The sequence below is a fragment of the Bos indicus genome, chromosome 5 (genome assembly GCF_029378745.1).
Source record: "Bos indicus isolate NIAB-ARS_2022 breed Sahiwal x Tharparkar chromosome 5, NIAB-ARS_B.indTharparkar_mat_pri_1.0, whole genome shotgun sequence".
NCBI lineage: Eukaryota > Metazoa > Chordata > Mammalia > Artiodactyla > Bovidae > Bos > Bos indicus.
The window spans coordinates 28,175,306-28,200,584 of record NC_091764.1 but is presented as its reverse complement, the minus strand read 5'-3'; the positions used below and the strand labels follow the sequence as shown (position 1 = coordinate 28,200,584).

Genomic DNA, 25,279 nt, shown 5'->3' with positions numbered 1-25,279 from the left:
TCCTCAGTAGTGTTCGACTCTTTGAGACCCTGTGAACTGTAGCCCACCAGGCTCCCCTGTCCATGAGGTTCTCCAGGCAATAATACTGGAGTGAGTTGCCATGCCCTCCTCCAGGGAATCTTCCCAACTCAGGGATTAAACCCATATCTCTTATGTCTCCTGCATTGGCAGGTGGATTCTTTACCCTAGCACCACCTGGGAAGCCCATCTGCATTGTAAATATACTAAAAGCTACTGAGTCATTTACTTTATAATGCTTCAAATGGTGAGTTTTATGTTATATACATTTTATCTTAAGTTTTTCTAATTGGAAAAAAACAAACAGAAACACTGGCCCAGTATCTGGACTTTCAGTCCCAGCTTTCACACCCTCACCTGGGGAGCAGGGACTGCCACAGGGACCCGCCCATCTTGGTATATCCTATGTACCCTGATCTCAGTGGATTAAATTGTCTTAGTAGTAGAGATGCATTTTTCTGTGGATACTATCTTCGCTCCCAACTGGTGCTTAGCACTCTTAGGTAGTGTTCCTCATAGGCTTTTTTACATTATATCATTTTGGGCTGTTAACAGTGATGAATATGTTTGCTCTGTCTCCATTAATCAGTGTGATCTGCTGAGTACTAAGAAATGCATACACAAATGGACAATGAACAGACTATATATAAAAATAGAATTTTCACCTGCAGCCTGCCCAAGGTCTATTTACCTACAATAATTAATCAATTTGTCTGCAATAAACAAGGGCTTCCCAGGTGGCACAGTGGTAAAGAATCTGCCTGCCAATGCAGGGGATGCAGGAGACACCGGTAGGATCCCTGGGTGGGGAAGATCCCCTGGAGGAGGAAATGGCAACCCACTCAAGTATTCTTGCCTGGAGAGTTCCATGGACAAAGGAATTGGAGGGCTGCAGTCCACGAAGTCTCAAAGAGGCATACACGACACACACAATAATAACACAACACATACAATAAATAATGAAGAAACCAGCCTGCTATAAACCAAACTTTCAGAAAGCCAGATTGCTATCTCTAGTGACGGTCCAGGGAGCTAAACAGTAACTTCTGTAACAATCAGCCCAAAGCAGCCAGGGCTTGATTACTAGATTAATAACTGACAACTTCCATAATTTTTGTCCCTGTTTCCAATTTAGGACTGCCCAGAGAAAGCCAAATAGGCACCCCTAGCCAATCACGTAGGCTGCCCTGCTGCTGCTTAGCTTGCCTGCAGCCTCCCACCAGCAGCCTTGAATCAGGCACACCTAAAGCCTTTTGGTTTTTTCCTACTCCTATTCAAGACTTTACTACTCCTCTGCCTGCCTTTGAATTTCTGCCATAACATGCATGATGTGACCTAACTCCCTCACTACATCAAACTCAGAATAAATAACCTTTGATTTTCTTATTTAGTTGATCTTTATTTCCTCAATACAGATAACATCTTATACAAATTTATGCAGTCTGCATTCCATCTTCCTTCTCAAAGGAACTCCACTGCATAATCAGTATTTCTGTAGCACACTTGGTAATTGGCACCCAAGAATTACCAAAGATGTAGGTAAAAAGGAGATGGAGGAGGCACTCTCTGATCAGTTGAGAATTGTTCCAGAAACTCCTCTTTACTATAAGACTTCCCAAAAAGTACCCTCATACCTCATTCTAGGCAAGCTCTCTTCCCCCAAACCACCATTTCTGATTTGTATCATCATAGGTTAGTTTTCTTGCATTTTTGCAGGCCCATATGCAAATAAAATCAGATCAGATCAGATCAGTCGCTCAGTCGTGTCTGACTCTTTGCGACCCCATGAATTGCAGCACGCCAGGCCTCCCTGTCCATCACCTACTCCCGGAGTTCACTCAGACTCATGTCCATCGAGTCAGTGATGCCATCCAGCCATCTCATCCTCTGTTGTCCCCTTCTCCTCCTGCCCCCAATACCTCCCAGCATCAGGGTCTTTTCCAATGAGTCAACTCTTCGCATGAGGTGGCCAAAGTACTGGAGTTTCAGCTTTAGCATCATTCCTTCCAAAGAACACCCAGGGCTGATCTCCTTTAGAATGGACTGGTTGGATCTCCTTGCAGTCCAAGGGACTCTCAAGAGTCTTCTCCAACACCACAGTTCAAACGCATCAATTCTTCGGCGCTCAGCTTTCTTCACAGTCCAACTCTCACTTCCATACATGACCACAGGAAAAACCATAGCCTTGACTAGACGAACCTTTGTTGGCAAAGTAATGTGTCTGCTTTTGAATATGCTGTCTAGGTTGGTCATAACTTTCCTTCCAAGGAGTAAGCATCTTTTAATTTCATGGCTGCAGTCACCATCTGCAGTGATTTTGGAGCCCAGAAAAATAAAGTCTGACACTCTTTCCACTGTTTCCCCATCTATTTCCCATGAAGTGGTGGGACCAGATGCCATGATCTTTGTTTTCTGAATGTTGAGCTTTAAGCCAACTTTTTCACTCTCCACTTTCACTTTCATCAAGAGGCTTTTGAGTTCCTCTTCACTTTCTGCCATAAGGGTGGTGTCATCTGCATATCTGAGGTTATTGATGTTTCTCCCGGCAGTCTTGATTCCAACTTGTGTTTCTCCCAGTCCAGCGTTTCTCATGATGTACTCTGCATAGAAGTTAAATAAGCAGGGTGACAATATACAGCCTTGACGAACTCCTTTTCCTATTTGGAACCAGTCTGTTGTTCCATGTCCAGTTCTAACTGTTGCTTCCTGACCTGCATACAGATTTCTCAAGAGGCAGATCAGGTGGTCTGGTATTCCCATCTCTTTCAGAATTTTCCACAGTTTATTGTGATCCACACAGTCAAAGGCTTTGGCATAGTCAATAAAGCAGAAATAGATGTTTTTCTGGAACTCTCTTGCTTTTTCCATGATCCAGTGGATGTTGGCAATTTGATCTCTGGTTCCTCTGCCTTTTCTAAAACCAGCTTGAACATCAGGAAGTTCACAGTTCACATATTGCTGAAGCCTGGCTTGGAGAATTTTGAGCATTACTTTACTAGCGTGTGAGATGAGTGCAATTGTGCACTAGTTTGAGCATTCTTTGGCATTGCCTTTCTTTGGGATTGGGTGTAGCTTTTATTTGGCTTGTTTCACTCAACAGAATGTTTGGATGTACATGTTGTTTTGTGTATCAGTAGTTCCTTCTTTGTTACTGATGAGTGGTATTTTATTGTATAAATATACCCCAGTTTGTTTATCCGTGTTCCTGTTGTTGGACATTCACATTATTTCCAGCTGTGGTAGTATGGCTTGCTGAGAGCATTTTTGTACAGCTGTCTTTGTAAATAAGTGTCTTTGTCTATATTGAATAAATACCTCAGAATGAAATTCCTGGGTCATATCGTAAATATATGTTTAACTTTGTTTATATAAGAAACTACCAAACAAGTGTTCCAAGATAGTTACACCATTTTTTGTACTCCCACCAACAATGTGTTAGAGTTCCAGTTGCTCCGTATTCCTAGCCCATAATTAATGTTGATTTTAGAATTTTAGTGGATATAAAATGTTGTTAAGATTTTTAAAATTATTTATTTCTTTTTGGCTGTGCCGGGTCTTTGTTGCTGCGCGCAGGCTTTCTCTAGTTGTGACGAGTGGTGGCTTCTCATTGCAGCGCGTGGGCTCTGGGCGCCCACTCGGTAATTGTGTCACACGGGCTCAGTGGTTGCAGCTCATAGGCTTAGCTGTTCTGCAGCACGTGGGATCTTCCCAGACCAGGGATCGAACCCGTGTTCCCTGCATTAGTAGGCAGATTCTTAATCACTGGACCACCGGGGAAGTCCCTTTTTAAAAATGTGTTTATTTATTTATTATGATTTTAATTTACATTTCTTTGATGAAAATGATGCAGTTATCTCTTCATATGCTTATTGGCTTCACATTACTCTTTTCTTGTTAATTGTTTATTCACATCTTTTGCCCATTTTCAGTTGCACTGTTTATCTTTTGTGGATTTTTTTAGTTTTTTGTATGTTGGGGATGCAAGTCCTTTATTAGGTAGGTCAATTTTTAATTTTAATGAAGTACAATGTATCAGTTAGTTTTCTTCCACGATGTTTTTTTTGCATCCTATCCAAGAAATCTTTGCTGATCCCCAAGAACATGAAGATGTTTTTCTTGTATAAGATTTATCGTTCTGAGTTTTACATTTAGGTCTTTGATTCAACTCAAATTAATTAATTTCAAATTACTATTGTAAAAGGTATAATTAAAATTTTTATTTTCAATTATTTGTTTCCAGAATATAGAAATACAATTGATTTTTGCATATTGACCTTATAGCTCATGACCTTGATAAATTAGTGTATTGATTCTGTTAGCTTTGGAGGGTTTTTTGTTTTAGGGTTTTGATTTTGGGGTTTGTTTGTTTGTTAAATTCCATAGTTTTTCCTACATGTACAATATTTTCTGTGAATAGCAGCAACTGCAGTCTTTATGTTTTTAATTTATTTTTCTTGCTTTATTACACTAGCTAAGACTTTAGATACAAAATTGGATAGAATTGATAAAAGCATACATCCTACCTTGTCTCCAGTATTAGAGGAAAAGGATTTTATGTTTCACTGAGAAGTATAATGTTGGCTATAGATCTCATAAATGTTCTTTGTCAGATTGGAACTGCTACATTGTTATTCATGGCTTGCTAAGAAATTTTATTTTTATGCAGAAGTGTTGAATTTTGTTAAGTGTTCTTTTTTCTGCATCAGTAAGATGATTATATGGTTTTTCTCCTTTATTCTGTTAATATGATGAATAACACTGACTTTTTCCCTAGTATTAAATTAACTTTGCTTTCCTGAATAAGCCCTGATGGTCATTATATAGTATCCTTTGTGTATATTGTTGGATTCTATTTATTCATATTTGTTAAGAATTTCACATTTCTGTTTATGAGAGATTTTGGTCTCTAATTTTCTTGTAATATTCTTGTCAGATTTAGTATCAGGGTTATGTTAGCCGTATAAAACAAGGTGACAAGCCTTCTCTTAACCTTTGTTTTCTGAAAGAATTTGTGTAAAATTGGTATTATTTCTTCCATCCGTAACATTTGGTGGAATTCACTTGTGGAGGCCTGTCTGGGTCTAGAGTTCTCTTAGTGATAAGATTTTTTTTTATTATTTTGTAAATTAATATGGGCTATTTAGATTTTTTATTTCTTCTTATGTCAGTTTTTATAAGTTGTGTTTGGATATGTTTGTCCATTTCATTTAAGATGAAACAGCATAAAATTGTTCATAATGTGTCCTTTTTATTTTAATAATTACTATAGGATTTATAGTAATATCTGCTTTTTTCATTCCTAAAAATTATAATTTGCATTTTCTCTATTTTTTCCTTGATCAGTCTTGCCAGGGGAATTATCAGTTTTATTAATCTTTTTTTTTTTTCTTCCCCCACCCCTAATCTTTTTAAAGAACCAATATTTGACCTTTTTTTTTAATTGTATGTTGTTTGGCCATTTACTAATTCATAGATTTCCATTCTTACTGCTATTTCCTTTCATCTACTAACCTAGATGAAAGGTAAATAAGATGAAACCCTACTTACCTAGGGTTTAATTTGATCTTCTTTTACTAGTTTCTTTAGGTGGAAGCTTAGAGCATTGATTTTATATCTTTTTTATTTTTTAATATAAACATTTAAAGCTGAAAACTTTTCTCTTAACAGTTTCATTAGTTTTATCCCATAAATCTTGATGTATTATGTTTTCATTATCATCAGTTAAAATATTTTTTTAGTTTCCCTGTGATCATCTTTTTGATTCATGGATCTTTAGAAGACTATTGTTTAATTTGCAAATATGTTGGAATTTTCTGGATATCTTATTGTTACCAAGATTTTTGGTGGAGCCATTTGTTTGGATCTATGCTAAATACTGACTCAATGGACATGAGTCTGAGTGAACTCCGGGAGTTGGTGATGGACAGGGAGGCCTGGCGTGCTGCGATTCACGGGGTCGCAAAGAGTCGGACACGACTGAGCGACTGATCTGATCTGATCTTGCCTTTGTAAAAAAATAATTAATGAATTTCTCTTTTGACCCTCTAAAGTTCCCTAAATATGGGCTTTGAGATATTCATTTCTTGGCATCTTCTTTCATTTGTTTCTTTTTTGAACTTAAGTGATGTACAGTGTGTATTATAGTTCTACAACACATTATGGATTATGGGACAAATTTTAATATTTCAAAGTTGTCTTCACATAGTCCTGCTGTAGTTTACTTTTGTTTTACATAGAAAGATATAAATAATACCTGTCCCATCTTAATATTAAGTTTGGAGGTTAATTTTTCTTTAATTTTTGTGGATATTTTTAACCCAAGCTAAAAATTGTTTTCTTTTGAATAGGTATCAACAAATGATAACCTGATAATTTGACCAGGTCTTTTTAGATACCGTTTTCACTAAGTTTGTTTTTTAGAGTTGATGTTATTAAAGTCTGAAGAATTTATGTATTCTTATATCCAGCGTGCCCAGAAAACAGTAAGCTGCATTAGTACCAAAGCCATATTAAATGCAGTTTCATCATCTTTGATGAACCAGCCAGTCCACTAGGTTTTACAGTGCCTTGGAGGTCAGCATTATGAAATCTGGCTACTGTAGATTTGCACAAGGACAGTTCAGTAAAAATATAGAGTCAATAGGTGTTAGAAATAAGAATGTCCACTGTATTGGGACTTTCTGTGTTCATTTTTAGATGATTATCACTCTTAAACTGTAGTAGTTTAATCTCATTTAAAGTGTCATGAATATCAGGCTGGGAATTGTAGCAAAAAGTGATTTCTCAAAGAAATATACATTATCATGAACTGACGTAATAGTTAACAAGTCATTCTTAAAAATGCAGATGTTTGTATAGTATTGCATATAGGAATTCCCAAGGAAACCGGTTCTTTTTCTTTTCCATTTCTTCTGTGGCTCAGCCAAACAAACAAAATAGAACAAATAAAACCCTAAGGTGAACCAAATCTCTGAATCTGAAACTGTCTGATAAAATACTACAATGGGATAAAGATACAGTCTGCCAGGAGCTTTCTTCAGTATGGTTCTTAAAATCTAAATATATATAAGAATAAAAAGACTTTCTGATGTAGCTCTCCAAAGACACTTGTTTTGTTTTCAGAACACTCTGGCACTAATTAGACAAATAATTCTCTAGCTTCGTACAAACATATGTCTTCCCTATGAGGGACGGTGACTGTCTCTGCCCTCTTCCCTTCACATGGAAGGAGCCCCCAAGTTTATTATGGATGACGTGTTACAGTGGACAACATGGTTACTAGAAAGCTGGGTTTTAAGCCACCCTATTGGAGAAGGAAATGGCAACCCACTCCAGTGTTCTTGCCTGGAGAATCCCAGGGACGGGGGAGTCTGGTGGCTGCCGTCTATGGGGTCACACAGAGTCGGACACGACTAAAGTGACTTAGCAGTAGCAGTAAGCCACCCTATTAAGTCTAATATGGTGTAGAATATTCAGGTTGGCACAAAGAACACAATCGAGAGACGTTAAGAAACCCTTTCCTGTAATCTGCCGTACCAGCATTGCCGAGGGTGGAGTGTGTGGAAAATACTTTAACAATCTGATGGTATTTTCTGCCCTTTTTATTGGTTGGGAATTTGAACATTGCAGATTAGCTCATAAAATAAAAATGTAAAAAGGCAAGGTACACCTATATGAGGCAATGTCTTTCATTAAGATAGCAAAACCTACCATACTTGTTTCTAGTGGCTTGGAGGATATCTGGGGTAGACCTTCCACTTGCTAATGTTCAATGAGGCCCAGGTTTGACATTTGAAAGTGACAGTCTGGTAGAGTGACGGTGTTCCTATACACGGAGGAGACAGTATCTGTAATATTCAGTGTGCTCAGGGACTTGGCCCTTCATGAAATTTCAAGTACAGGTGAATTTGACTTTTTTCATCATATGGTCCAATTCTATCCAAATGCTGTAGAGAATAGACGAGGACAGGAAAACCTCAGGGTCTACTTCTGATGGCATTGCCCCAGGGAATCTGGTCTTTCTACTCCGTGCTTAGATTGAGCAGGTGAAGTATGTGGGTCCCAGCCAGGCTCTTGCGTTCATCGTAGATTTTATACACACCTAAACAACTTGGTCTTGTCCTCTCTGGAACGAAGGATGACCCCTGGCCAATTTGTGTCATTCTACCTCTTGAAGTAAATAGGACTGTAGGATTAGAATAAAAAGCTCTAATGAAGAGCGTATGTTCTTGTTCCTCTGGACTATGTCCAGTAAGGTATATCCTTAACATTTACAAGTCTTCACTCACCCAACTTCCTGTTTGTTTTCTTTTTTTTTAAGGCTACAACTGAGGTGGAAATTAAGAAGAAAGGCCCTGGATCTCTCTTAGTTTCTATGGACCAACTGGCTTCCTATGGACGAAAGGACAGGATCAACAGTATATTGAGTGTTGTTACAAATACACTGGTGGAAGGTATGTGCCCTGTGATGTTGGTCCAAGCTGCTGGGATATAAATATGTAGTGTGTGTAATATGAATATAGTCCCTTGGTCTGAGTTTTGGTTGGAAAAACTGTCTCTGAGCTTTAGGAATAGAGTCTGTTGGTTATAGAAACTAGCATCCCAAATCTGCATGCAGAGAATCCAGTAAGGACTTCAAAGCTGCTGCCAGCACTGTGCACAGATAGGTAAGAAGTACAAAGGAACAACGTAAGAGTGAGCCAGAGGATGTTGGGAAGGCTCTGTAATTGTCACAGGTGAGGAACAGATGAGCTGATGTGAAACAGAGAGGAGCGTACACTGAAGAACTGTCATGACATGAAATGACGGAAGCCCCTCGTGCCCCCGACCACCAGACGCGCCTTCCCTGTTTCCTTTGTAGCTACTTACAAAGCTTTTTTCCTTAAGGACAAATGCACTGTGCATTTTGATTATACCTAATTCTGCCTCTCTTTAAACACCCCCACATATCCATAAATACACTGGGCATGTGAACAAGTAAGCCAAAACCCCCCTTACGTTGGCACTTGGTGCCCCAGGGAAGAGCGGCCACTGTTGAACCATAGCGTGTCTGCAGCAGCGTGGCTGTCAGAGCCTGGACTTCATGTCAGGGGCTCCTCCACACCGAAGCCTGACTTGCTGAGAGGCAACTAAGCATTTCCTATTACCCCGAAGTCCCCCAGCACAGGTCCACTTTCGGTCCAGTCATGGTCTGTATGCCAGGCTCTTCTGGATTTCTTTGATGGTAGATTCAGTGACTAGATTTTTTTTCTCACAGGATTCTGGTTGACTCCAAATGCTGCTTCTTCGTTTGATTCATGCTATTTTAGCTGATTTGTCACTTGATAGACCCACACTGTTCCTGACTGCAGTTCTTTAGAGTCCACACTCCCAGGCTACCCCATAATATTTAGAGTCCCTGAGATAAGGAGACTCATATTATTCTGGTGTTCCTGGAACAATTTTTTTATTTTTTTTGAGTCATTTAAGCGAAATACCACTTCTGGTCTGTGTGTGTTTGGGGGAGGGTATATGTGTGGGTGTGGGTGTGTTGGGCAGGCATCTGTGGTGCAGGGAGAATCCCTAGAAACGAACCTCAAGCTCCCCTGGACTGGTCACATCTGCACACATAGGCAAGGAGTTAGACTAAACCTAGGCTGGTCTTGAGAGTGTATCAAGTAAAAGGAACACTGAATTAACTGCTTTCAGCTCCTGATTTCTTTAATTCTCATTGAGGTCATCGTCTGATAGAACATCTTTAAACTTTATACTTTGAGATAACAGGTAAATAATTGCAAATCATAAGAATTCCAAGATAAGATATATTATTAAATAGCTTAAGAACCTTGGCTAATTTTGTTCTTCATTTGGAGAGCAAGACAAGGTTTCTCTGACTATCTATGGCAGTTGAGAAAGAAAAGCTAACAACCTCCACCAGGCGTATTTTATTCCTGGTGAAAACATCAGAGCAGGAGAACTATCCATGCAGTACAACAGTGATTTATTGATTACCTCAGGGGCCTGGCACAGGGCGTGGCAAAAGCGGATGCTCAAAAGATGTGTACTGAGCTGAATTTTGTTGTGCTTGAAGCTGGGGAGGAGCACTGGGGCTGCAGGAGTCCTTTTGGGGGCCTTAGCGCCTGTGCCGCCTTTCCCTCCGATTCCCTCTCCTAATATTTGATTTTCTTTGCTAAAGCTGATGAGACAGAGCTGCTGTAAGCAAAGAACAGTGGTTGGCTGGAGCTGAATGATATGAGAAAGAATTAATGGACGTTAAGAAAGATCTATTCCTATTTAACCACTGCTCCCTCTGTATTTAATGATTGCTGCAACAAGGAAAGCCAGCATTGAATGAATAATCGTTTCTTCTTTTCAGACCTTCAGTTAGGAAACTGACATCATTTTAGTCCAAAAAAGCAGACTTCTTAAATAATGGTTTAGAAACCACAGTGGAGAATTCCAGAATACTGTAAATAATGGGGTAATCCTGCCTGCTCTGACCACCCCCCCCCCCATCCTATTGCAAACATGCTCACCAGGATCCAGTAAACTCAGTGGAATTCACTGTCAGCAGAGCCATAACTTTGGGGGATATTTCAGACAAGGCATGGGATATTGGCAGAGAGTGATGCAGTCTTACTTCTCAAACAGTAGCTGCGGGAGGGAGTTGAAGTAAAAATGAGGAAGTGATGGTGCTTAGCATTATTGATTCTCAGGTTAAGCAGCTTCAAAAGTGTCAGTGCAATTGCTTACCAGGTATCTTCCTTTCCAACCGTGGCTGTCAGCTCTGTGAGGGTGGCGACTCTTGTTCACCAGATGTATTCCCAGTGTCTGGCCCATTGTTGAAGTGAGCTGGGAAAGGCCCTTGCCTCCAGAAACCTCCTGGTCTGCTGAGGCTGCCATCTTGGAGGAATCCTGAGGCCTCTCTCTGCAAACAGTCCCCAGTGCCCTCAAGGTTGGGAAGATTACAGTCACCTCTCTGAAAATGTTCAGGAACAAACTAAAAGAAGCTCCACAAACTTTTGGACATCTCTCTCCATAGGTTAACACATTTCTCCAGACCACAGTCTTCCACTGTTCCAGGCATGTGGGGCCAATAACAGTTTGCAGAGTTGCAAGGCACTTCCTAAACCTCCTTATTCCCCTAGTCGATCTTTTCTAGCTCCTAGAGCTCCACAGCTTTACTTAGTCTCTGTGAAACAGAAAAGATTATCCCAGCGATCTTCTGGTCTCTGTAAATGGGAGGAGGAGATGCCTAGTATCCCTTTCTGGTGCCCTATAGGGTAGGGAAACCCACCCCGCCCTTTGCTGTCTGGGGAGGACTTGGAGCCTAGTTCATTGTAAAACATTACAACTGTATCAACTGTTAGAAACGTGAACAGTCACCGCTTCAACCTCCACCTGCGGTAAACAGCAGACACTTGGAGAAAGGAGGAGATTAAAAAAGGAACGGAACCAAATTTCCAAATATGTACTATAAGAATTTATGGAAATAAGAGAACCTTTTCAATTTTCTTTTTTGGGATAAAACTAAATTTACCTTGGGAAGGGAGGGAGTTCTGTGAGGAAGAAGCCAAAGCAAATTTTCTTCACAGACTTCCTTTCCCACGCAGACTCCCACGTGGCGCTTACTGTGGCCCTTAAATCTGAAAAACCAAGGCAACCTATTTTCTTAGCAACCAGGGAGCCAATCAGAAGCCCAACCAAAGCACCCCATCTAAAATAAAGCCATCACCATGGGCACCTTCCAGCTGGTTGGAAATGGGGGAAGTAGACTGATACAAAGCAGCCATCTTGTTCTTGGTGAAATGTTGGGAAATTTTTTTCTGTTCCCCAAATGATTTGATTTCATTAGTGGATTTGAGTAGGTCTAGGGCAGTAGGAGACACAGTTGTATCCAACCCCACAAAACCAAGACCTGGCCTCTAAGGACTATCATGCTGCCGAGTTTTCAGAGTTATACCTCTTAAAGAACATCCTTCCAGATCAAGGTTCTTGAACTTTAGTAATGCTATCTATTATATTTTGTGTTTAATTTGAAAGGATCTCACACCTAGATTTGGAGAAGGCAATGGCACCCCACTCCAGTACTCTTGCCTGGAAAATCCCATGGATGGAGGAGCCTGGTAGGCTGTAGTCCATGGGGTCGCTAGGAGTCAGACACGACTGACTGACTTCACTTTCACTTTTCACTTTCATGCATTGGAGAAGGAAATGGCAACCCACTCCAGTGTTCTTGCCTGGAGAATCCCAGGGACAGGGGAGCCTGGTGGGCTGCCGTCTATGGGGTCGCACAGAGTCGGACACGACTGAAGTGACTTAGCAGCAGCAGCAGCAGCAGCAAACCTAGATTGTTGTAGCAGAATGGCTCTCTGTGTTTGATCATCCTTTCCCATCTTCGCATTGTAAAACTGCCTTCAAGCTCATTGCATCCAGTGATTCTCAGTCTGGTTTTATCAGAGTCGTAGGAACCTGAGGCAGCACCTCAGGGGGGAAGATTTGGATTACACTGGACTCCAAGCTCCTCTTCCTGCCTCAGCTAGAGCAGCTCCTGGTTTGTCTGTTTTATGTATTGGAGGTCAAATAAGAACTTGTTTGGAAACAACGGGTTCTGCTTTTAAAAGAGTAACAGACTAAAGAGACAGAGAAGAGAAGACCAGAGAATAAGAAAAAGGAAAAAAGAAAGAGGTCAAGGGAAGGGAAGAGGAAGAAGATAGAGAAGGGAAGGGCGAGAGTGGAAATGGGTAAAAGAGCAAGAGAAGGAGAGAGGGAGGAGAGATGACAAAGAGGAGGGAAGGAGCAGAGAGGAACGGACACGGTTTCTGCTCCTGACAGCACTGCGAACTCCCGCAGCCTCAAGAGCAGAAGAGAGCCCACATGGTGGCTTGATTAATGCAGGTTCTGCTGTAAAGAAAGTGTGTAACAGTAGCAAATACTTCCATAGCACCACTTGCTACACACTAGGGTGTTCTGAGGCACTTTATATGTATTTTAGCTCATTTAATTCCCACAGAAAATTGAAGTAATTTACTCAAGGCCCACAGTTAGCAATTGTCTGAGCTGATTGCACCCACATATGTCTGGCTTCAGAGTATTCTGCTTCTCTGATAATAGTTTAATGATACAATGTGTATCCACCGTTTATTGAGGAGTTACCTTATGCCAGGCCGTGTGCTGTCTGTTGTCAACCGCTTAGTGCGTAAATGATGGAGGAGAATTAAGGACTCCTTTAGTCCTGTAGCTTAGAAGTCAGTGCCCTTTCAGATGACGCAACAGGGGCTTAGAGAAGTCAGCACTACCTTGCCTGAGATCGTACAGTTGTGCATGTTAAAGCCAGCTGAACCAGGGCTGCCACGCTCCCGAAACGGGTGTGTTGAGTTTTGTTTATAACTAGATCATTGTACAGGGACGTGACCTGGGGCTGATCAGCCTTCTTTTTGCCTTCAAGAGAAGGAAAACTGAGGGAAGCTCTCAGGAGAGTTAGCACTCCCCAGCCACCTTCCTTCTCGTGTCGATAACAGTGAGACCAGCCAAGCCTAACCCTTTCGTTTCCTTCCCAAGACTGAGGGGCTCCCTTTGTTCTTGACTCACTACAGAGCTGGAAGAGTCTCAGAGGAAGTGCCCGCCATGCTGGTATAAATTTGCCAACACTTTCCTCATCTGGGAGTGTCACCCCTACTGGATAAAGCTGAAGGAGATCGTGAACTTGATTGTTATGGACCCTTTCGTGGACCTGGCCATCACCATCTGCATCGTCCTGAACACCCTCTTTATGGCAATGGAGCACCATCCTATGACGCCACAGTTTGAACACGTCTTGGCTGTAGGAAATCTGGTAAGATGGAGCACAGCCTCCGGATTTCACCATCTGAACAGGTTTTGCCTGTGGGTAATATTTTTTTTCTGATACTGAGAACTGGAGTTTAGTCAAAAAGAAAGTAATAGTTAATTGGAAGACAAATGCTCCCACATATGCCGCAGCCCCAGCCGCTTCTGCTAGCTGTTGTGATCCCTTGGCTGTTTTCTCTTTCTGCAGAACTTTGAAGACGTCATTTAGGAGCTCTTGGCAGGCATCCAACCCCGGTGACAGAATGGGAGGCATGGTGCAGTGGGTTGGTTTCAGCAACCTCAGCCAAGGACTTGCGGATGTCTTTCTCTCTCTGCTTCTCACTTTAATTCTGTATGACTCCAGCAAATCACTACCCCTTTCACCTTCAGTAACAACCACCAAATAGGGGAGGTCTTTTAGTATGTTACATGTAATGATAAATTTTCCCACACTGTCATGTCTTCATTATTCATATGGGGACTATCTACAGGAAATTTTAAATTCTACGCTGGTCTCCCCACCCAGTCCAACTTCTGAGCTATCAGCCAGTTTCTAACCATTAGTTGATCTGTGCCAAATTTATTTTAATGTTGGCACAAGTCATAAATTTAATTTATATTATTTAGACGATAAGTATGCAGTTTTTAAAAAAAATAGATTATACAGTGTATTCAGAAGTCAAGTAGTTGTGATTTGGGGATTATCTTCTTTAGTATAAAAATCAGAAGTTGATTAAATTTTGATAGTAAAAAATTAATTGGAAAGAATCCTCTAGGTCATCTGGCCTCACTATTCCTTAGAAATTGCACCATAGGCATACCATTCTAGTTGTTACCATGTAATTTGTGCATGATCACTGCTTGGTAATTGTTTCTCTCTCTCCCTCTCTCTCTTTCTCTCATACACACACAAAGTTTCTACCTTAAGTCTTAATACTCTATCAGTGCATTATAATAGTGATATCATTTTGACTTCTAATTCTAGAATACATACATGGCAAAAGGGATCCCTTATCTGGTTAGTTGTCACAGCTGATTGTATTCCCTAGTACATATCCAGGATGCTGCTGTAATCTTTCTGATGTCCGTGACTGAGTCAGTGATGCACGTCCAGCCCACCACTGTGATGGGCAGTTCAGTGAAATACCTGTAGTCTTGAAGCAGGACACCCCTATAGACTACCCAGGACATCTGTTAACCTGCTCTGAAAGGTGCCCGAGGGTCAGCTCACTGTGTGATTGACTGACTTCTGGGGCTTGGCCATCAAGCAGCATTTTGGAGCCAATCAACAGCATCATATAGATACACTCTTTATGTTATTGCCCAATGGTTATGTAATGAGAGATATTACTTGATCAACTTTGTTATTGATAGTGGTGGGGTATTTTCTATAGTTTTTTTTTTTCTAAAGTCTTTGCTTTTACTTGCTTTTGGCAGAATTGGTCCTTGATTTTCAAGGGATTTTGAGAGGCCTTTTCACTTACTACCAACAGAATTGCCTCAGACTGGGCCAGAAAATAACATCATTTTTTCCTTCTTGAAAACCTAGAGATTTAGGGTCACACCGAAATTAGAGTTGTGAGCATTCAGACAACTTTGCTCAGAATCATCAATGAAGGAAAGGGAGAAAGGAGAAGGTCAACAGCTGATGTTCAGGGAGCCAAGCTAACCAGTCCAAGCTCTAAAATGGGAGAGCACTCCAGGGGCAGAGTCTTCAAGGGAGAAGTGATGTATGAGGAGCAGTGGAGGCGGAGAGCAATGAATGGTCCAGGATACTTTGGACTCAGAGGAAGGGAGAGATATCAGGAAGGGTATCTAGACTGAGGGCATTGGGTAACCAAGGGGGAAATGGGGATGACTGAACAAGGAACAGGGTGGAGTTTAAAATCAGGAGCTCTGGTTTGGACGTATTTAGTCAGTTCAGTCGCTCAGTCATGTCTAACTCCTTGGGACCCTATGAACTGCAGCACGCCAGGCCTCCCTGTCCATCACCAACTCCCGGAGTCTACCCAAACTCATGTCCATTGTGTCAGTGATGCCATCCAACCATCTCATCCTCTGTCGTACTCTTCTTCTCCTGCCGTCAATCTTTCCCAACATCAGGTGGCCAGAGTACTGGAGTTTCAGCTTCAACATCAGTCCTTCCAGTGAACACTCAGGACTGATCTCCTTTAGGATGGACTGGTTGGATCTCGAGTCTTCTCCAACACCACAGTTCAAAAGCATCAATTCTTTGGTGCTCAGCTTTCTTTATAGTCCATCTCTCACATCCATACATGACTACTGGAAAAACCATAGCCTTGACTAGACACACCTTTGATGACAAAGTAATATCTCTGCTTTTTAATATGCTGTCTAGGTTGCTCATAACTTTCCTTCCAAGGAGTAAGCGTCTTTTAATTTCACGGCTGCAGTCACCATCTGCAGTGATTTTGGAGCCCCCAAAAATAAGGTCAGCCACTGTTTCCCCATCTATCTGCCGTGAAGTGATGGGACCGTCCGGATGCCATGATCTTAGTTTTCTGACTGTTAAGCTTTAAGCCAACTTTTTCACTCTCCTCTTTCACTTTCATCAAGAGGCTCTTTAGTTCTTCTTCACTTTCTGCCATAAGGGTGGTGTCATCTGCATATCTGAGGTTATTGATATTTCTCCCGAAAGTCTTGATTCCAGCTTGTACTTCTTCCAGCCCAGCGTTTCTCATGATGTACTCTGCATATAAGTTAAATAAGCAGGGTGACAATATACAGCCTTGACATAGTCCTTTTCCTATTTGGAACCCGTCTGTTGTTCCATGTCCAGTTCTAACTGTTGCTTCCTGACCTGCATACAGGTTTCTCAAGAGGCAGGTCAGGTGGTCTGGTATTTCCATATCTTTCAGAATTTTCCAGTTTATTGTGATCCGCACAGTCAAAGGCTTTGGCATAGTCAATAAAGCAGAAGTAGATGTTTTTCTGGAACTCTCTTGCTTTTTCCATGATCCAGCAGATGTTGCCAATTTGATCTCTGGTTCCTCTGCCTTTTCTAAAACCAGCTTGAACATCTGGAAGTTCACGGTTCACGTATTGCTGAAGCCTGGCTTGGAGAATTTTGAGCCTTACTTTACTAGTGTGGACATATTAGCTGTGAATAAGCCATTGATTGCTGTCCAGAAATGTTTTGCATCTATAAACTGAGAGTAATACCATGTCATCAGTATTTGAGAGGGTAAAACGAGAACCCATACAGAAGTTTTGGAAATAGTGAAAAGTACTCTCCATACCTAGGAATTGTGTACATGTAGTTCAGTAGGAGAGTTTTCAAAGATGTGGAGACGTGGATACAGCCTTTGCCTGAACCTGAGAGTAAGAGAACAACGAGAAAAGATGGATGAGCTAGCTTGTGAGGCAGACTAGGGCCTTCTCTGGTGGTTGGACAGAGAGGCTCTTCCCACAGCTGGGACGGTGAATTGGGCTGTGTTTGTACACAGATGTACACTGTTGTGTGTGTCCTTGGATGTTTTTGAGGGAAGATAAGAACAGCATTCTATAAATTAGCAATCCCTGTCTCTTCCAGCCTCTCCCTAAGAAAAACTTTTCGTAGTAGGAGGAAGCATAAAGATAGTTCCATCCAGCCCCCATGTTTATGGAGGGAATTGAACCCAGGGAGGCTACGTGACTTTTGTATTGTTTAGTAGGTAAATGTAATCATTCTTTTCCTGCCATTTTGTTGTTGTTTTGGTAACCATTTGAACACAATAGTGAGTTTATAGGTAGTTTTTTAAACAGTCTCAGTCTTCCAGAAAAGTTTCAAGTGCAGTGTAAAAAACTATCTTGAGAGTAAGTTGCTGATGAAGCCTGTCACCCCTGAATACTGTAATGTGTGGTTTTTTAAAATTATTTATTTATTTTTATTTATTTATCTATTGTGTATTTGGCTGGGCCAGATCTTAGTTGCAGCGCCTAAGATCGTCAGTCTGTGTTGCAGCATGCAGGATCTTTTTTTTTGTTTCTTCAGTTGAGGGGTCTAGTTCCCTGACCAGGGGTCAGACCTGGGCCCCCTGCACTGGGAGCACAGAGTCTCAGCCACTGGCCTACTGGGGAAGTCCCTGTAGTGTACTTTTATAGACAAGTACATTCTCCTACAGAACCAGGATATAACTGCCAACATCAGGAAATCACCATGTACATTACCATCAAATTCTCAGGCCCATTCAAATTTTGCTTATAAGCCCAATAATGTCTTTATACCCAAACAAATGACATTCCAGAGTTACTCTTGAGTTTAGCTATCATATCTCTTTAACCTTCTTCATCCTGAGAGAGCTCCTCAGTCTTTCTTTAACTTCTATGATCTTGATACCTGTGAAGATGGCTGTCCAGTTATTTTGTAGAATTCCCTCGATCTGGCTTTGTCTGATGCCTCCTCCTGATTAGACTCAGGCCATGCATTTGGCAAGAGTGTCGCCCAGGTGAGGCTGTTGTTTTCTCATTGCGTCTACCAGGTGGCACGTGATTTCCACGTGTCCCATTTCTGCCCTTGGTCCCTTGGTCACTTGATTGAGGTTCTGCCGTGTACAGTTACTCTTATTCTGTTTATAATTAATAAGTGTTTATGAGAAAGACACTTTGAAACTATCTAAATTTCCTGCTTTTCATTAAACTTTTGATTTGTTCCTTTATTATATCTGTGTGGACTCCCGGTTTTCCATTTTATTCAATGGGTTTTAACCCATTATTATCCTGTGCGTAGATGTGCAAACCATTCCTGATTTGGCAGTGGGAGTCCCTGCAAGGTAGCGTTCATGTCCTTTCAACATGTCCTCTCAACATGTCCTCATTGCCTTCTTGTTTTTTCAGAAATATTCCAGGCTAACTTTTGTATTTTTTTTCCTGTCTCAGGCCTGGAGTCTGCCATTTTTCAAGCAACTCTTGATTGTTTTATTGGAAATTGACATTTACAAGTCAGCATCTGTTGGAGCAATACGCACAGCTGGGCCCTCTCTGTACAGGGCTCACCACTTACTTTAACCTAGCATTACAGGACTCATTCTGTTTTTCTTCTTTCTATGTTTATAATTCCTTCTCCAACAAAAAGAAACCTGGTTACCACTATCCTTAGTATATTATTTCATTAAAAAAAAGAAAAAGCCACTGTTACCTCTTACAACATGGGGGTCCCCTCCCCCTGGTCAGACCCTGAGTCCCCGTGTCCTCTGCTTGGACCCCTCCTCACACTTCTCAGGCCCCATCCTCCCTGGCCAGGTGGCCCCCATACAGCCTTATTTCTCCTGCCACTTGAACTCAGACACCTCAGAGTGGGCCTTCCCCTGCAAGGACTCCTCCTCACCCCATCCCAGGCTTCCCCACCCAGAAGCTGTCTACATCCTGCTTGGGCTTGGACACCCCATGCTGGGGCACCATTCCTGACCCTGCTCAGGCGCTGACTGTCTGGTCTGTGCTGCCCTTAGCGTCAGCCCATCAGAGGTTTCTCTACATAGAAACATTAACCCACTTAATGCACACTAAGTGGGAACTGAATCTGCTGTCCCCTTGGTTCTTGGTGAATGCACAGAAAGTGCTCAGTAACAGCACAGGGTGATGAACCTCAGAACAGCTATCCTGTGGGAATGCTGGTTCCTGAGAGAAGATGCAGTTCTGTGGTGCTGCCTTTTAACGGGAGGCTGGGCCTCCAGAGGCCTGGTAGAAACACCTGTGATAGGGACTTCCCTGGTGGTTCTGTGGCAAAGACTTCACACTCCCAATGCAGGGAGTCCTGGTACAATCCTTTGGTCAGGCAGTGAACTAGATTCTGCATGCCACAACTAAAAAAAAGAAAAAAAGATACCCTGATGCTGCAACTAAGACCTGGCACAGCCAAATAAATAAATAAATAAATATTAAAAAAGACAAAAAAAGAAATGCCTGTGACAGAGGCATGTTGCTTCATGCCTTCAGCCTACACAGTGGGCTGCCCTTGTTTGGAGTTTGGGTAAATATAAATTTGTAGCTGTTAGCTGTTTTGAAAAATGGAGAAAAGCAAATTCAAGGTTATCCCTTTGATGCCATCAACAACTGTATATAAACGTCACTTTTGTGAATGTCATCCAATATTCACCTCAGAATTTATGTTCTAGTGTAGCTGCTATCGATATAGCCAGGGATCCCTGGGGTCCCTAAGACCCTTTCAAGGGGCATGGAGTCCTCTCTCCCTTTAAAAGGAGGTATACATAAGAGACTACAGGGACACAGAGAAAGAAAAATGACAATATGAAAAGGATTCCTTTCAGCTGAAAACTTAAGTTTAAGCTGCAGTTAAGAAACCATAACATTCACGTGTATTTGGTGAAGGAGGAAAAAACAACTTGTTTTTCCTTTTTTGGTCAGAATCTCAGAAATTAAACTTAGGTGTCAGGTGAACCTTTTGCACTTCCTTCCATACTCCTTCCCCTCAAAAGATCCGGTTCGAAAGCCCCATCCACATGGAGGGGCTTTGGTGTCAGGTGCCAGGGCCCAAGCCAGGGCATCTGTGCAGGAGGGCAGCTTGGTGTGGCTGTCAGAGCCGATGCAAGCCAGTTTAAAAAAGTGCATGCGAGTGTGCTCAGTCGTTCAACTGTGTTCAACTCTTTGCAGCCCTGTGGACTGTAGCCCACCAGGCTCCTCTGTCCATGGGATTCTCCAGGCAAGAATACTGGAATGGGTTGCCATTTTCTTCTCCAGGGGATTTTCGCAACCCAGGGATCAAACCTGCGTCTCTTGCATTGACGGGCAGGTTCTTTACCACTGAGCCACCTGGGAAGTGAAAGTCACTCAGTCATGTCTGACTCTTTGCCACCCCATGGACTGTACAGTCCATGGAATTCTCTAGGCCAAAATACTGGAGTGTGTAGCCTTTCCCTTCTGCAGGAGATCTTCCCAACCCAGGGATCAAACCCAAGTCTCCCGCATTGCAGGTGGATTTTTTACCAGCTGAGCCATAAGGGGAGCCCAAGAATACTGGAGTGGCTAGCCTGTCCCTTCTCTAGCGGATCTTTCCAACCCAGGATAGGGAAAGCTTAGAAATGTATATGGAAACCAAAAATTTCCAAACCACTTATCCATTTTGTTTTATTTTCATCAAGTCACTCTGTTTTGTTTTTGGTGTACATTAATTCAGTGTATTTCCAAACCACAAGTATAATCTAAGTATTTTTCACTATTTTAAATTCTGACCTCAGACCATATCTCTGAAGATTTTCTCAAGCCCCTTCATATGTAAACTTGGTAGCCACGTGGTTACAATTATTAACTTATTATGAATTTTAAATCTGATGCATATAAAGTCCTCTCCTCTAAAAACAGGATATTCAGTAATAGATATTACGTGGTTAGCCTAGAATGAGAGTATTGATCTTGTCAAAACTGGTGGTCATGGGATTTTGCTTTCTGCCTACATGTTATGCTACTAAGGCCCTCAGGATACAGAAGGCACTGGGGAAACACGGTGCTCTGAAAGGCAGAAAGGTGGGAGTGAGTCAGGCAGCAGAGAGAAGAAATCATTCTCGTACCCAGTAAGCTCCAAATCTAGAACAATGATTACATCCTTGAATATCATATTGAAAAAAGCCAAAGGAAGCACCAACAGAGTCTCCAACAATGAGAAAATTCTTTGAGGATGTATTTAACCAATAGAATATTATACAAGCAATGAAAGTGGGAGCTAGGAAGACTGTGTTGCAACATGAATGGGTCATGATAGTGAAAAAAGTGTGTCAAGTGAAATGAGTCATGATAAATCAAGATAAGTGAAAAGCCAAGATATTATGTAGTCTGTGGTTTTAAACTCTGACAAAATATTTTTATGCATTTGAAAAAAAAGGAGTACATTAAAATAATAATTGTATGCAAGGCAGTGAGACTATTTCTCTAATATTTTGCACACTTTAAGCAATGTTCTTCTGTTGCTTTTACCATTTAAAAGAAGCTCTGTAGTATATGTCTACAGTCAAGGAGACACATAATGTTAAATCAGGAAGAATGCTGTATTTTTCTAATATAATTAGAACACAGTGAGTGATTTTTTTTTTGGTCAGTACCCAAATGTGGCATACACATTCAAGTGACTGCTGACCCTTGACGAATCACTTGTGTGATATTCCTGATTGCTTAGAATAATTTTTTAACTGTCCTCTTGAACAATATGAATTGGGTAGTTCCAGCAACACAGATGGGAACGTTTCCTCTTCATTCAAGAGGAAAATAAGACTTTCCTGCATCAGGTAGAGTTGTTAGGGGACATCCAGGTATTGATGTCCTCAGAAGCAGAATTTAGTGAAGGCTGATGCTTGTGGCTTCTTGGACTTGCCATATTCAAAGATAATGATAGAGGTGTTTTCTTTCTATTATTTCTTTTTCTTACCCCTGCCTTCCCCCTCTTTAGGTTTTCACTGGAATTTTCACAGCGGAAATGTTCCTGAAGCTCATAGCCATGGATCCCTACTATTATTTCCAAGAAGGTTGGAACATTTTTGATGGATTTATTGTCTCCCTCAGTTTAATGGAACTGAGTCTAGCAGACGTGGAGGGGCTTTCGGTGCTGCGATCTTTCCGATTGGTATTCCATATTTCTCCAATTTCTTTTTTACATTTCCTGTCTTGTAGCTAGTAGGAAGAATTTTGTATAAGTTAATCTGATGATTTTACAAAATTCTTAGCTGTATCCTGCTCCCAGTTTCAGTTGACTGTTTATTGGTTTATCAACTAAAATATTGAAAAACTTTTCTGCTGGTTACCTAATCTAGAAAGTAGGTTTTTTTTTAATCAGTCAACAAACATAAATCAATTTTATGAAGTTCCTCAGAAAATAATGGTTAATCTAAAAGATGAAGAAGGATTCACAAGAGCTATTCTGAGGTCTGATTTGAATTTGCTCGTGAGCCCATTTCTTTATCTGAACATCTCCCTGAAATGGCAAATATTTCTCCCTTTTCCAAAGATGGCTCATTTCTTCTATCATGGTGACCCCTTCCAGAAAATGAGAATAAAATAATGTTTTTTTAAGTTATATTGAAATTAGTTGTTGAACACAGATCTTTAGCTCAGAAGGATTTTTTTAATGTATTTGAAGAAATTAGTGTTCAAATTACTAAAATGCCTCTGAATGTATTAATAGTTAACAATATCCTCAGAATAGCTTCCTATGAAGCATAGGCATGAGTGATGTCCTGATTGAGTCCCTTGAGAAGCTGAGTTACCTTGAGGGTATCCCAGTCAGACAGAGCATCAGAGATGGCTTAGATTTGTTTCTCTTATTGGGAAAATACCTAAGCACTGACAACTGAAAGGATTTAAGGATATTCAGCTTATCTAAGAAAGAGAATTGGATTAGAATGAAACTGTTTATAAAACAGAAATCTCATTCAATCCAAGTCACAAATAACATCTGTCACATTTCTGGAACCTCTGCTTACTGGTCTTTGGTTAGGATCCAGCCAACAGTAGACTTTTTGAGAGTAGTTCTTGTTATTTAGAAGATATGAAGAATTAAGTGATAGAAGCATTATCACTAATACTCTGAATAAATTAACAGCCAGTGAGAATGGTGGAAAACTGTGAGAGACCCAGATTACGTACAGAGCATCACCTGGTAAATCTTGAACTCTCAGACAAAACTCAGATTTTCAGTAGGGGAAAAAAAATGTCCAAATCAGCATGGTTGCCTTCTACGAGAATTCCTGTTAACATCCTGTTACACATACTACTACGTGTGTAGTTATTAACTTAAGACATACGATGGTGATCTCTGTTCATGGGCTTTATTATAATTCTCAGCTGGCTAGCCAAGACCTTATAATCATTCATCACAGAATACAGAAATTTTCTGATTAACAGATACCAAAAGTTCTGCCCTCTGAATTAATATCAGTGTAGTCCCTTTTCATAAGGCTTTTGCTATATTAGAACTGCCCCTTCGAAACTGCTTTTCCTCCTAGTTAGTCTAAGCATGTCACAAAGTTTCATATCAACCATTACCTATTTATTGGCAGGCAAAAAGAGAGATATGTGGAATTTTTAAATGCTTGCTTTTTTAAAGAGACAGATGATTTATTCTCACTGTCCTTAACAAGCTGATCTTTCGGTTCACTACAAATCACATTTTCCTTAATATGACTGCTGAGAAGTCAAGGGAGAATCAGTAGGAAAAGGATATGTTCATGTATGGATTTTTAAAAGGTGGATTGACCTAGAGACTAATTTAGGGACTAGAAGCAGTATTCTTGGTTCTTAGTTCTAAGTCTTTCACTTATTTTGCAGTTAATTAGTTTTCCTTTATCTGTTCCTCAGTTTCTCTCAGTTTTAAGATACTGTTAGAAAACCCTGAGAATTTCCCAAGGGTGCTCAGTAAATGTAATGATCTTACTAATTTTGTATGTTTTTATTGTAGCCATGTGATAAGAATAAATTAATTGAATTTCATTTGGGTTTTGTTTGGGTTTCTTTTCCGTAGCTCCGAGTCTTCAAATTGGCCAAATCCTGGCCCACCCTGAACATGCTGATCAAGATTATTGGAAATTCAGTGGGTGCCCTGGGCAACCTGACCCTTGTGCTGGCCATTATTGTCTTCATCTTTGCTGTGGTGGGGATGCAGCTCTTTGGAAAGAGCTACAAAGAATGTGTCTGCAAGATCAACCAGGACTGTGAACTCCCTCGCTGGCACATGCATGACTTTTTCCATTCTTTCCTCATTGTCTTTCGAGTGTTGTGCGGGGAATGGATCGAGACCATGTGGGACTGCATGGAGGTGGCTGGCCAGGCTATGTGCCTCATTGTCTTCATGATGGTCATGGTTATTGGCAACTTGGTGGTTAGTACTAACTTGTACATCTTTTTGTTCTGTGCTCTGAGCATTTGACCCTTGACCCAGAAGCCCAGTCTACTTAGTCCTTCCATGTCTCTGTTGGTCTTTATTCTTTCTTGGCCCAAGAACCCTAAGGTACAAAGGAAAAGAGACTGCTGTTTTCAGAGGCCTAGTGGGTCATGAGCCTCACAACCTGTCAACCTTTTCATAACTGTGGAAACAAAATTCAGCAGTTAAGGCACTTTTCCAAAGTCCCGCAGCTAATAAACGTCAGGGCTTGTATTAGATCCTTGACTTCAAAGTCTGTGGTCTTTCTACTATTAAAAAAACCTCAGAACTTCTCAGCCTGATCTTTTGGGCTGGATAATTGTTTGTTGTGGAACTGTCCTGTGTATTGTAAGGTGTTTGCAGTATCCCTGGCATCTGCTCTTTACTGGCCAGTAGTGACCCCCAGCCCAAGTTGTAAAAACCAAAGATGTCTCCAGACATTACCAACTGTCCTCAGGGGGCAAAATTGCCCTTCTTTGAGAACCATGGATCTAAGCCATCCTAGGATTTTATCTGATGTTTATAAATTTCAAATCACTTCCTTACTTCACTCTGTCTACCTGCTGTCACTTGCCTCTGGAAATAGAATGTTCA

General features: G+C 41.1%; 1 protein-coding gene across 8 annotated transcripts in view; it reads left to right on the top strand.

The window, feature by feature from the left end:
* The window catches only part of SCN8A (sodium voltage-gated channel alpha subunit 8), a 196,904-nt gene that overhangs the window by 138,580 nt on the left and 33,045 nt on the right, over nucleotides 1–25,279 (top strand). For all 8 annotated transcript variants that reach the window (XM_070789069.1, XM_070789066.1, XM_070789068.1 and 5 more), the window contains exons 13-16: nucleotides 8,339–8,471; nucleotides 13,593–13,831; nucleotides 22,220–22,393; nucleotides 24,287–24,643. In XM_070789069.1, the coding sequence (XP_070645170.1) occupies nucleotides 8,339–8,471; nucleotides 13,593–13,831; nucleotides 22,220–22,393; nucleotides 24,287–24,643 (903 nt within the window). The remainder of the gene's footprint in view (nucleotides 1–8,338; nucleotides 8,472–13,592; nucleotides 13,832–22,219; nucleotides 22,394–24,286; nucleotides 24,644–25,279) is intronic.